Consider the following 14,138-nt stretch of genomic DNA (forward strand, 5'->3'; position numbering starts at 1 on the left):
TGTTCTTCTCATCTGACTAAACAAAATTCTGAAAGATGTTGTGTAAGATCATGAATCTCTTCTGACACTTTCCTGCACTCTATCAAGCCGCATTTGAGTCTTAATAAACTCACTGCACTTAAACTAAGGTTTCCATCAGCTGACACCACATAAAATGTCCTTGAGAGCTCTTGACAAAGGAAATGCATAACATCATGCCTAATCTATAGCCCTGATAGATTGTCTGCTTTTGTAGTGTGACCTGCAGCAAAGCTGAGGTAAGTCACAGTCATTTGTCACGATCCTTAGGTATTGCTCACACCACTTGTATACATACTGGAAGTCATAGAAAACAACATTTAAAATGATTTATATCAATTGACCATCAATACAACCTTTCAATTTGTATATCAGTGAGGGGACACATTCCGTAAATGTTTAAAACTTTTATGTGTTCTTTTTGGATAAAGATGATGTCACATTCTCAAACCTTAAAACAAGAATCACTTGATGATATGCATTTTTTCTATTTAGATCCAAAATGTAATGTGGTCTGATGGAGCCGGGCGCCGAGGCGGCACTGTTTACATGATTAGCCTCCCATCTAGTGCTTCCAACCTGTACTGCAGCTTTTCCACTCAGTTGTATGCAACACAGAATAAAATTAAAGTTAAATATTTAATTCTCTCAGTAAAATAATTTGAAGGTTTCTTTCGTTTTTGAGAAGTCATAATTAGCAAAGTCAAGGGATTGGCTTCATTCAAAGAATGGAAATTAAAGGAACACTTCAATTCTGTGAAGGTCCAATATCTTTATAGAGAAATCAGGCAAATAAATGCATCAGAAATTTCACTTAGAAATAAAGTTGTTGAGACTAATAATGTATTCGACTTTCGATATGTTCCTTTTTAAATATGGATACATGCAAAACCTAAATTGCAAAGCATATTGGAAGACACTGCAATAAGATCTTATCTGCACTGCAATAGGAGAAACACCTAGGCATATGTTTTTTTTTTTTAATCACTATGTCTGTCATGACTATAATTTCAGAGGCCACTTTTCACAGTAAATCTTTTCTGCTTGATTGTATAATGCAAATAACAAGTAATTAAATGCAATTCATCACTGACTACATTTGAGAAATTATAAAAACATAAAAAAACAAAAAAAAAATCATCTTTATTGTTTGCGAGGAGGGCCTTGTGGGCTTTTGAAACATTAAGCTAATGAAGCAGAAATGGATTTTTAACAGAAAACTTAAAATTTAATTGACATCAGTTTACACTGTCATCAAACATATTCTCATATGCTATTTGTCTCAAAACTACCATTTGTAGGACTTTCTGCGGTGTACTCATCTTTACTAATTTCACACTAAAAGGTGACTATAGGGAGATGTTTTTGGTAAATGTTGATATAAAACAATATGCCATGGATTGAGCAGAGTGGGATCAATATCAATATCAAACAGTATATCAGCTAAATCCACCGCAGTGCCTTCTGTGTGTGTTCCTAACTCTAGATACTGTTACAGGTCAGCCTGGTCTCTGAATCTCACCTGTTTGGTGCCAATTTCACATATCAAAGGGAGAATAAACATTGAAAATAAAACAGGTTTGCAATTTTGTTTCCCAGGAATCACAGTTAGAGCTGGAGGATATAAACTTGGTTTAGTCTTTTACTGCTTCAGACATCTTAGTGTTAAAGTAAACATGGGGACAAGGGTGGGGGAAGCTTAATTAGTAAATATATTATCTAGCAATTGTCATTAAGCATGTGTAGGAGCATTCTCTCTTGACATATGAAGTTGTATTCAAGCCACTTGACCTTATTATGTAAAGAAAATATATTTGATTAAAATGCCTTAATCCCATTTATCTCAAAAAGATTAACCAGTACTAAGACCAGCACAGGGTTTGCATGCATGATATAGCACTTTTATTGCATCCAGCACACATTTATTCATTTAAACACCGATCAAACCCTATGACTCTCAGTGCGTCCTTTGTTTGGGTAATTAAACTGCAAATAAAACAGTCATTGCAAGCAGGAGGCAACTTAAGCAGAGGGCGGTGTTTTTTTTCGAGTGAGATAGGAGTGAGGACACTGTGATGGTGATTCCTGGCCTACAGCGATTGCAGTTCTCGCCACAGAAGGAACAAGAGTCCACCTTCCGCAACATGTCTGAGTTGTATACTGTCGTTGTTCTTCTCACTGTCAGACATGACAGAGATATTCCTATTTGTAGGTTAAACTCTTCAAACAAAACACAGTGCCTAAACTTCAGTGCAGGAGTATAAGTACTCAAGAGGCAAAATTGGGTACCTCAATAATATCTGAGTGGTATTTAGCTATCATTACAGTCTGATTTAGTACATGAGACTGCTTAGCACCCAGGTGGTTATTTTGATTTTTAGAAAGATGTTGATGTCTATGTTTCAAAGAAAAATTACATCCAAATGTCTGACATTCCACATTTCCACATTTAACTTTGAGTAAATATCATATCATGTGTTACATAGCTAATTTATTACCCCATCTACAGTATGTGTGAATATTTGGTATACTTACTGGGCTCATAGTAGTCATAGACCTGTACCACAGCATCCCGTACATGAGCTGTTTTGTAAAGTCTGATGACTGGGAGTCTGACACAAACATCTGATTTGTTAAGCTGAAAATGATATAATAATAGAGATGTATCCATATCTGCCATACATCATATATTAGAAGATTTTAAAACATGCCAATAAAACATACTATTGATAAACAAATTGAACAGAAATAGTTGTCTCCTTCCCCCATGAGGCTTAATACCATAATTAAGATTTAGAAACAACGACAATCCATCCCTGAACCCACATGTGGCTAAGAGATACTTACTGAGTCTAGGTACAGTGTTATTTTCTCAGGCAGTATCTCAAGCCTCCTGATAAAATCATTGCTGGCAGGAGCTTCAGAGACAAGAGTAAAACCACTAAGCAAGCCCACATCCAAAATAGCCATGCCTGTGTGGGATATCATCTGGTCACTCTTTAATCTAGAAATGAAGAAGAGAAAAGCTAAATTCAGTCAAAACTGCAGTTGTATTAAAACACAATGGAAAGACATAATAACATAAAAGTAGTGGAATCTGTGTGTAGCGTCAGGGCACTTGCCTTGTGCAGATAGACACTATCATGTGATCGTGATCCCTCATTCCAAGAACATCCACACTTACTACGAAAGCATCCTCGTCAACTGCATGCAGGATACCCTTTGAGAGAGCTTTGCTCTCCAGATTGTAAAAGACATTCATCTGGAAGAATTCATGGGGGTGTAAGCTGTTACTTTATGGCAAATACTTAAAATTCAAGAGAAGCTGTGGACCATTAACGGCTCACAAGACCATTTAGGTGAAATGTGCAGATAGATCAAGACCATGAAAACACATCTGTTTTATAACCCTAACACAATGATGTCAATGAGAAAAATGGACTGCTGTTCTAGAATTAAACGGAAAGAACTATGGATTATAAAACAAGGCGAAGGTTTATGTTGAACAGAGGTCAGAGGTTTAAAGAAACAGGTTTCTTTAAACTGAATTTTCTATATAGAACATATTAATAAACATTATGTTTCTGTACTGGCCCGATAGAAAAACTGGATAAGAAGCAACGGTCTGTATTTTCAGAGTTTGTGCTACATTTGCATGTAGCTGTTTCGCATTAGTATTTACAATATAGTACATTGTGCTTGGAAATCTATCATGCACGACTGCCGTGTTCAGTTTGCGCGGGCCATTTTCGGATTATTAAACTATACTTTCAGTTGGATCAGGTGTGCAATGGAAAATTCCTGCAAGGTGAGTGCTTGGTTGAATTTTGTGGTAGAGCTTTTTTCTTTTACCCTTGGGCACAGGACGTTTAGCTTAATCTGAGTTAAAACCAACCAAGTTGTGGACAAAGTTGGAATTTAATGGTGGATGAATACAATTTGATGCACAGCTACATAAAACAGAAAAACAAATGTGATATAGAATTGTACCTGAAAAATGGCAAATCCTCGTCCTTCCATGTATATATTTAGATGTATATCTTTGTCTGCATTGATCTAGAAAAAAGGAAACGCCAGAATAGTAAAAAGATACAGATATATATAAATGCTAAAACTGAAAGTAGGTTTTGCATCAGTTACCTCTTGCCACTGATAATCTAAGTAGGTAGCAGAGTTTATCAGAAAGTGTGACGTGGAGGAAGATGCAGGATCAGATATTTTGAGCCTGAGGTCAATGGCGCTGGCACCACTAAACGCAGCGTAGTAGGCCAAAGCTTGGAGGGCGACGATTGTGTCCTGCAGTAGAAAATGTAGATTCTTAAAAGCAGGCATTTTATGGGAGTGGCTGAGTCACAAACTACTTAAGCACAAATGCTTCAACTGAAAATAAGGGAAGAAAAACTAACCTCAAATCGCATTAAATTTGGTAAAATGTTGTAACTTTGATGCTGTGTGATTTGTAGTTTACTCACAAGTTCCTTTTGTTTACCTGTGTAGTCCCGTAGCCCCCTAGATAGTTCCTCTGCTTGCTTAACCATTTCATGAGTGCAATTCCCTCCACAAAATTTCCACGCTGAGTGTGTGCCAACATCATATATGCAATCATTTCGATCTGTGCTGAGTGGGGCTGCCAGCCATGTGAATCCAGGCCGGCGGAGGATCCCCACATCATGATCCCATCTGAGAATTAATTTGATTTGCATTGTCATTATTACAAGCACAGCCACTTATTGTTTCCTTTACTATGGCGCTTAATTCAAAGAAAGTCACCACCTGTTATCCAGAATCTGTTGCAAAAAAGAGTTCCAACAATTAGCCATATGGTGGTCTAATAATTTGTAAAAAAAACAATTCAGTGCCATATAAATAATAATTAAATGACCTGATTCAACCTGAATGGAACGTTTTCATTTTCTCCAGTAAAAAAAGAAAACATAGCCAAAAACAGGTTTATCAGTTTCTATGCATGCACTTGAACTAATGTGCTGGGAGAAAAAGAAAAAGTTGGGTATAAGATAAGAATAAATAAATAGACAGTATTAACAAAAAAAGGGGGGGGGGGGGGGGGGGGAGTTAAAAATTTGTCTGGTTCTTGTATAATTCATGGAGTAAGTGCGTCCAAATCTTTGGTGCATTAAAGCAGACTGCTTTATCCTATTGTTTGTTGTTTTTTTTTTTTCATGACACTTCTTGACACAATCTTGCACAGTGAGATCCCAAGCAATCATTCGTAGCACCAAAGTCAGGCAAAAACAGCCAAAACAGTTTGGACAAACTCACCTCTGTAATCGGCTCTCTGATTCAGCTTATCAAGGGCCATGCCAGCCACGGGACTGTTCGCCAGAGCTAAAGCGTACGCCACCAGACACAGACTATAATTACTGATGGCTCCACTGGACACTCTGCTCTCCAGGTACCTCTGGGCCATCGACACATTGTGAGGAAACATTGCCTTCGAACACAGAAAAAAAACAAAACAGAAAAACTCATGTTGTACTGGAACAGCCCCGTGGCTAGTCGCTCCCAATGGATGTCTCATTTAAGGTAATTGTTGGTGGAAAACTCACTGCATTATTTTTGTCTTCCAGAAGGGCTATTAGAACATAAGCTGTGAGTGCCACGTTACCGCTGTCCAGTCCTCCCTGCATCTCACTGTGGATCAATCTCCCTGCTTCACTGAAATCTCCTTCTGGCCCTTGATGGCCTAAGAGCCAAATCTTGGCTTTGGCCAGGACGCTTTCGTTTATCTGGATGTAGGGTTGAGCCTGCTGGAAGCACCTCAGCACAAAAGCTGTAAGCCTGAGAGGGGAAAACAAGTAAAGATGAAGCTGCAAAGGATAGGGCAGAAAACGGAACCTGAATCGGTTCTGTTGCCAGAATTGAGAACAACATCAGTTCATTTAAGATATAACCTACCATGTGCTTCCAATTGCACCAAAAGTACTGAAGGAACCATCATCTAGTTGATAAGACAGCTGTCTCTGGTATCCTGACAGTAAAAATAGTTGTGAAACACATTGGCTGGGACATCCAACGAAATTAGATATACAATGCAATGAAATCTAAAATAAATCTACCTAAATAATACAAAATGATAGTTTTACATTTTGAAGCATTATTGTGCAACACAATAATGTCTGATACCACTTACCTTTCACGATGTAGCTGAGGGCTCTGCTCCTGAGCTCAGAGTTATCCTGGTTTGACCTGTCTAGGTACTGGAGGACATAAACACTTGGAGCAAAATGGATCATGTTCTGCTCCCCACATCCAAGAGGCAACTCAACCAGCAAATCCAGATTTTTGATGGACAGGGCCAAGATGTCACCTTTTGAAAAGCAACAGAGGAGGGACTAATAATTAGAAACATTACAGGCAGAAATGACAGGGGATAATTCAGGTGAAACAGTGTCCATGCATTGGACCTGGTGAGATTTTATGTTCCATATATCAGATTATAGATGGGACCCTATAAGATTAGATCAATTGATTGTAATTAAAACAAGCAACTTAAAATAGTCTTTGGACCCCTTGGCAACAATACTCAAGATTCCGCTGATGAGCAGCTTTTCCAGTTCTCTCGATGTGCAATCAAAACTATTATATAATCTGGAACTGGTGCGATGTTTGTCTTGTGAAACTGAACGTGTTTTATTTTGCAACACAATAAGTGCTTTTAGAAATCTGCTGTTCACTCGAGACAGCCACTGGCCTTTCTGTGAAATTAACAAATATATTTGGATTTATCACTCAAGTGGTTTAGGTTAGAGCTGCACGGTATGGAAGAATGGAAAATAAACCGTCCAAGTTCTTAGCACACAGAAAAGTACAGTGGAAGGAAAAACCTCAGTCTTTAAATTTATTTGATATTTAAGAAGGCCGACTATCGCAACATGAACATGAACCAGCTATTTGGCTCTAAATGAGGAAAATTCTTAGACTTGCCCCTCTACAGAGGGTGGCGAGCCAAACTGCGCGACAGCTGTTCAGAATCTATCCACGCTCCTTTCTGGTTTCTGATCTTGCAGCTTCCAAAATTCAGAATACCATAAGCCTAAGCTCTTGTATATATCAGTTAACTGACAAAGAATACTGTATATGTACTCTGGCAAAACTGAGAGGACAAACGGTGGACATACCAACCAATGCCAAGTGAGCTCTCTGGCTGCTGGGTACTACATCTGGTGGAAAGGAAAAGGAGATGGACTTGGAATTGTTGCGCTTCATTGGTGCCAGCTCCAGGAAGAGAGTCTCTGAGAAGGACTGTTCAACTCCCTCAGGCTTAGGAACATGGAGGTAATTCATGGTTATCATGGACTTAAGTCTAAAATGTAGCACATTGTGTATTATACTGCATTCTTGGGTCTTAATATATCCTTAGTACAGTAATATAATCCTTACTGCGCTGGTGTAATTACTGATCCAACAATTCATCAATTAATGCTGTGATTTACTCAAAGCAAGTTCTGATCAAATCTAATCTAATCTATAAAAATTTAGCCCAAGACGCTCTGTCAGTTCCACTCTTCTTACCCATATTCATCACACCATACCTTCACAAGAATTCTCTGAACAAGACTTTCTGAGTCCTCTGCAGATATGGCATTTACGGATATTTCCATTTCGCCCAAAGACACGGGCCTTATGGGAAACAGGGCTGATGCAGACATGTGACTGCCCAGGGTGAATTTTTGTGCATTCACAACAGAGACATCACCTTTGTCGGCCAAAACAAACTCAAAGGCTTCACTTTGTGATAAAAGCAGGATCACCTGAGAAAGAAAAAAAGCAGGATCTGTTTAAACTAAGAATCAAAGAGGTAATTACAGAAAAATCCCATATTGCATTAATTTTCAGCAGAATATCTCTCAAACATTTCACTCCATACCTCTATTTCATGCTCTAAATGGTTGATGATGTTAATCTCTAGCACAAGTTCCTCTCCTCTGATGAGGTATGAAGGCACATTAAGAGACAAAGAGAAATCTTTGGATTCAGGAATCTGTGAGAGAGGAAATGAAAAAAACATCAGAGCAGCTTTTTTCATCTAGTTCAGTTTCCTATTTTCAGCTATATATATATATACATATATATATATACACACAAGAAAGCCAATGATGATGAATTGTATTCAATGCAAGAGACCTAAGAAGGGTGTATAGAACACTCAAATCAGTGTGTGAGAAAATAATTATCTGTGTTAAGAATACAAATATAACCTGCATATACTACCTGCGCAAGATCAGTGCAGTATTACTGTGTGCCTTGTGTACATTGTTGACTAGAGGAGAAAACCACACCTGTATTCCTGGTGCAGTATTACTGAATTATACTACTTGCCCAGAGCATCCCAGAATTTGAGAACATAAACGATAATTATGCAGTTTGTGATGACATGATTAAATGATGACATGATTGGATTATAATGTAAAATAATGTATAATACTGATTAGTCTCATAGGTCTACTATGGTTATGTTTGTGGATCTGTTTTATATCTTTGCCATTTAAGTTGATAGTTAACAATGAAATATAGATGTTTTTGATGCTTGTAGGTCTGATAATGCAATGTTAGTGCCCAAATACCAGGAACATGTCAGATATTCCCCATTTGTTTCATGCTATTTTAGCTGCAATGTCATCCTCATCCGCTACTTGAAAGAAAATATAATGAAACAGTATACGGGCATAGCGTTAAACATACTTGATGTTCAGTTACCTGTCTCACCACAGAGGTAAAGTCTAAACCCCGGTTGTCTGACATTGTCAGTGCGATAGCTCCGAGAGCAGCATATCCATCCGGCACTTTTATCTCTCCACTTGTCCATGTTTGATGACTGAGAGGTGTGATAAAAAAGAACACATACTCCATTTATGTGGTAGATTTTATCCTGTATTGATACAAGGAACATTTAATGGGCAGTAGCGATCACTAATTATATATTCCAGACTCCTGAGCATACGTACTGAACAGCACCCACCTCACATTAGCTCTGAGCCACAACAAGGACTCACTGCCACTCAACCAATGCTTCAACTGCCTCTCCACAATCAGGGTGACTTCCTCTACAAATTTGAGAAAAGATATCAGAGGAATTTGTGTACTTGTGACAATGATTATTAACTGCAACATCAATGGAATCATTGTAATACTTGGAATCAAGTACAACATGGTTTTCATACAGTAACTGATTCACAAACATCATACCAGGCCCAAATTGATCGAGCTGATTTTCTTTGTACGGTCTGGTGTTGGTAATCATCCAAAAATTACATTCCTGTGAAGTGAAAGCAGATAGTAATAGTAGTGGTAGAAAAAAAAACATGACGGAACAATGTAGATGTCCAGACTGCTGGATAACGACAGTCATCGCACAACTCTGACCAGCTGGAGGTGCATCTGTGCTACCACAACCTCACTACCACCTCACCCATTCACACGTCATGCCCGAACTCCATTGACTATTATTATCCTTGTTGGTCTCAGCCTATTCGCATCCTGCTTATTTTTGTCATTGCTATTGTCACTGTTTATATTCCTATCCTTGTTGTTGTCATTTTGGTTGTCTATATTTTCATCCTTGCTGTTTTTTGTTCTCTTTTTCCCCAATCCGTTGTCCATTCTTATACTGGTACTTGATGTTGTTATTTTCTCTGCTGTCTACCTATTTATGGATATCTTTTGCTATCTCCAATTGTCTCTATTTATATTTATTTTCCTAGTTATTGATGCGCTGTTATGCTGCTGTGACAGTATTAAGTTAATCTTATCTTATCTTATCTTATCTTATCTTATCTTATCTTATCTTATCTTATCTTATCTTATCTTATCTTATGTATTAATACGTCCTGTAATTACAAAGGGGGGCTGGCATGAGCCTGAGGCTCATGATCATGAAGAAAGGTAGGTCAGATGCTGGCAAATTATGTAAGATGTGAAACATCTCTAAAGACACGTGGGAAGGTCTCAATTTTTAAATCGTAATTCTATCAGATACAATGCAGGTCTCCTGTCATTTGGAAATAAGAGAAAGGTCATCCTAGCACAACCACCTTCAGCCCAGCTTTGTTTCCTGCTTCGTGCATCCTCCCTCAGTAAGCGTCAGGTCCTGCATAACCACTGCACCAAGCATGCTAGAGTTACCGGCTCTTACAGCCAATGAAGTCATGCTTGGACAAAAGAGAGAGATCCATTACATCTCGACCAACTGGTTTAGCGGTTTTAGTCTGCACAGTCATGCAGTCTCTTGCCTGGGAACAGCATGATTTTACAATGGATTAAGAAGTGGAGGCCTGGCACTTTGTTTAACCACATGATGGACAAATAAGAAATGACAGCATCTAAATAGTTAATGATCATTCACCTTTTTGAATGAGGTTCACAGAAGTTTCAGTTACAGAGGTTATATTTAGGCCCCTGTCCTCAGATAGAAACTTCAATTTCTCAAAGTTTGTTTATACCTGTTTTTGAATACTTGAAGGCCTAGGTTCTAATTTTCATGTGTTTTGGCACATGTAAAATAATATCGTACCTGTCGAAATTTTAAATCCAGAGCGGCTTTTGGAACATCGTCACGTATGCCAACCACCATGATTTCTACCAGGGACTTGGGTTCAGGAACAGATACGGTGAGCGATACCTGCTTGTCTGGCTGACTATTTTTACTGTTCCAGTTCAGAGATACCTGGGAAAAGAAATACATAGGATGTCACAGGCACATTCTCCATGTGGCTATTGAAATGACATTTATCAAGAGCAATGAAAGGACATTACATGACTAAAATGGTTGATGGGTATGCATGCTGTGTCAGTCACCAACTCCTTGTCAGGGAGAAAACAGTAGACAGTGACACAGGACTCTGGGGACCAGGACAATGTTGGTAGCAAAGAAAAGGAAGAAGTATTGGTTGTCCCGGCATTCACAACTTGACCTCTGGAGATCACCTAAAAACACGAGAAGGGAGAAACAAGCAGTAAAACGAAAATGTGTAAAAACAAGATAACATTTTGAATTATTGAAATCAACTAAGAAAATATATTAAAATTGGAAAAAGAAAAAAAGTTTTCAATGCAACACAATCATAAAGAGATTCCCTCCTCTTTATGAAGGTGAGGATCCTGTGGATATTAAGCACATTTGTCTCCAAACTGTTTTAGGTTAGTTTTAAGGGTTTTATATCTGTTACTGTTTAATTATCATGTATTTTCAACCGCCTAAATTCTTAAATAAAGTTTTAAATCTAGATAAATATTATTCGTATAGCTCTTTCCAACTACATCCCTTTAGCATTGTGATTAAAAAACAACATAAATTTAATCCCTCTCAAGTTTCAGTGAAATGTACCACAAAGTGGAGCTCTGTCAGCTGAAATGTGTCTTCAACACTGATTCGAAGGGGTGAACCAATCTGCAAGAAAAAATATTACACATTTGGGAAGTTCAGTATAAACTTACCATCATTACTTTAAAATACAAATGGTGAAATGCAAAAAAAAAGGATTGCTGTTACTTGGCCAGAGACGACAGGGTAAATCTGAATATATGAGTTGGTAGGAGAGGAGTGGTTGGTGTAAACCGTCAGCATCTCCTCAGTGGATTTGAATCTGGCCTGAATTTAAACACAAAAAAAAAAAAAACGTTGGTGTGAAATAGTTACATACTCCAGGAACTAAAACATTTTACATTTTGCTACTAAATTTAAATATTGTTTTCTTTATGTGTTGCAGTAACATTGTGGTAATGTATTATCTTACTGTGCCAGAACTACTGCTCATCAACATTCCAAGTATTGTAAATGTGCTAAACTTGTAGAGCACTTCACACCTTGTCGTTTCAAAGTGCTTCAAACTTGATAGCAATCACCCATACACTATCAGGAGCAAATATGGTGTCTTGCCCAAGGATACTTAGACATGCAAGCCAGGAAATGAACCACCAACATTTTGATTGGATGGACGGCCACTCTACCAATTGAGCAACAGCTACCCCCCAAAAAAGAAATAACTCACTTTGATATAAAGCACCTCGACTTGATCATGTAATTTAAAATCAATCTGGAGGTTCCCATCCTCGGGGACACGAAATGTCAGAGTTGTAGGTGTCACATCAATGGTGCCTGCATCCTGGGTGATTTTGACCACAACTGGGGCAGACATATCATCCGAGGTCAGTAGCTCTCTGTCATGTCGAGAAATCCCAAGCTGTGGAATGCAAGCAGGCAAGGGAGGTTTTCCCTTAGCTTATGGGAAATGGTAATTACAAAAATAATAAAAAGAATAAAAATTATTTGACTTTCCAGTTCCAATAGATAGATAGATAGATAGATAGATAGATAGATAGATAGATAGATAGATAGATAGATAGATAGATAGATAGATAGATAGATAGATAGATAGATAGATAGATAGATAGATAGATAGATAGATAGATAGATAGATAGATGTGGGTGTGTGTGTATATCTCACTTTTGTAAAGAAGTGTAGCGATGGCTTCAGTGAAGATGGATAATCATAGAATTTAAGACCGAATGCACCTTGAAATATGTGAACTTCAGTTGCTCTGCAGGATTCAAATCCTGAGACGATAAAAGATAATACGGCAAAATAGTTTGAGGTTGCAAATGACAAGAGACATAAAAAAACAATCCAAAATTATATTACCTGTTGAACTGTCAGTAACACATGCATTAACAGTCACAACAGTATCTTCATCATCCAATCCTGAAGATGTTTGTAGAGTTCCAAGATGAGCTTTGGGGAATAAAAACTGTGCAGACCCATAAATCTACATAAACAAACAAAACAATGGGAACCAAAGAATCATTCAAGTCCACGCACACTGTCTCCCTGTCTTTATCGCACTTACGTTCTATGTAAGAGTTCTAAAAAAAATCAAAACACCTTTTTGGATTGTGTTGATATATCCCTGGCTGAGGGCAGATGCATTGAGACAGCAAGTGTTCCCTGTACAGGTTGTCCACTGGGGTAGCTAGAATAAACACCAATAGCAATGCTCAATGTGTAATCTGTTCAATTGTGATAATAGACTTTAATCAGATCAATGAACATACATGGCCCTCACTGATCCTGAGATGTCTTCTCCGTCTTGGACTTGCAAGGGCATATTCACCAGCACTTCAAAGAGAAGGGGCTCTGCAACATTAGATAGAAAAGAGGCAGGACGGGTAGTAATGACATAACAGCTTCATTTCTTCTCGATAGCTGTTTTTCTCTATAATGAGGAAAATATTGCCAGTGTGAAAATCCATTAACAGTTATAAGTGGAAATAACCCACAGTCCTACTTTGGTGCAAAGGTGTATTCAGAATTGAAGATTGGATTAGGTTTGGAGTAACCTAAAATTTTTCTTTTTTCTCTTTTAAGGACAGATTCCAGTTTTCTGAAAGAATAAAAACTATTATAGAATTATGTTCACGTTTCATCAAGAACAAGTCTGGATTGTGGGTAGAGTTCTCTCTCCCACTGATGAATTCAGGCTTCGTGGAAATATCTTTTGCTTTTACTCATTGCTCACTCTTCTATTGTGTGGGAATTTAGACATCTGTTATTTTAATGTACTGTAAAACTAAACATTTATGAATATAGGAATATTGGGAATATGGGTTTTGCAATTAAACTATTAAACACATCTTTATCAATGTAAAATTGAGTTGAAGCCCTTGTTTATTTAATTTTTTCCTCATTTAAATTCAATAGGCAGAAAGAACTTATACCGTAATTTTCCACAATGAAGGTTTTCACATCAGTGGCACCCTGTTGTGAAGAGGGACATAGCAAAAATCAAAAATGTATTTATTCAAATTGTGTTTTCTTACATAGAAAATGCATATATATATATATATATAGAGAGAGAGAGAGAGAGAGAGAGAGAGAGAGAGAGAGAGAGAGAGAGAGAGAGAGAGAGAGAGAGAGAGAGAGAGAGAGAGAGAGAGCACTTTAACATACATTCATTTTGACCGTGATTTCCCACAGTCCAAACAGAGGGGCCCAGGATAAAGTGAATTCCTGCGACACCATCCCAAGATTCCCTGCTGACTCCCACCTTTCAATAAGGTTCCCTTCCGGATCCTGTTCAGAAAAAAAAAGTATTAAAACACATTG

At 37.9% G+C, this 14,138-nt stretch overlaps 1 protein-coding gene across 1 annotated transcript; it reads right to left on the bottom strand.

The window, feature by feature from the left end:
• Nucleotides 1-521: 521 nt before the first annotated feature.
• LOC147237361 (CD109 antigen-like) lies at nucleotides 522-14,138 on the bottom strand. Its single transcript, XM_086147912.1, has 28 exons — nucleotides 13,983-14,138; nucleotides 13,751-13,790; nucleotides 13,088-13,169; nucleotides 12,918-13,005; nucleotides 12,678-12,801; nucleotides 12,483-12,592; nucleotides 12,027-12,218; nucleotides 11,528-11,626; nucleotides 11,363-11,425; nucleotides 10,792-10,962; nucleotides 10,550-10,702; nucleotides 9,226-9,295; nucleotides 8,999-9,083; nucleotides 8,737-8,854; nucleotides 7,907-8,020; nucleotides 7,572-7,790; nucleotides 7,158-7,299; nucleotides 6,170-6,346; nucleotides 5,935-6,007; nucleotides 5,586-5,817; nucleotides 5,299-5,470; nucleotides 4,508-4,698; nucleotides 4,159-4,314; nucleotides 4,009-4,074; nucleotides 3,141-3,280; nucleotides 2,866-3,022; nucleotides 2,554-2,656; nucleotides 522-2,196 (listed from the first exon to the last, which is right to left on the bottom strand). Exons 1-28 carry the CDS (start codon nucleotides 14,052-14,054, stop codon nucleotides 2,000-2,002), a joined length of 3,606 nt encoding a protein of 1,201 aa, XP_086004038.1. The 5' UTR covers nucleotides 14,055-14,138; the 3' UTR covers nucleotides 522-1,999.

Source organism: Fistularia commersonii, chromosome 1 (assembly GCF_037954325.1).
Source record: "Fistularia commersonii isolate RoL2024-O1a breed Wild chromosome 1, RoL_Fcom_v1.0, whole genome shotgun sequence".
Taxonomy (NCBI): domain Eukaryota; kingdom Metazoa; phylum Chordata; class Actinopteri; order Syngnathiformes; family Fistulariidae; genus Fistularia; species Fistularia commersonii.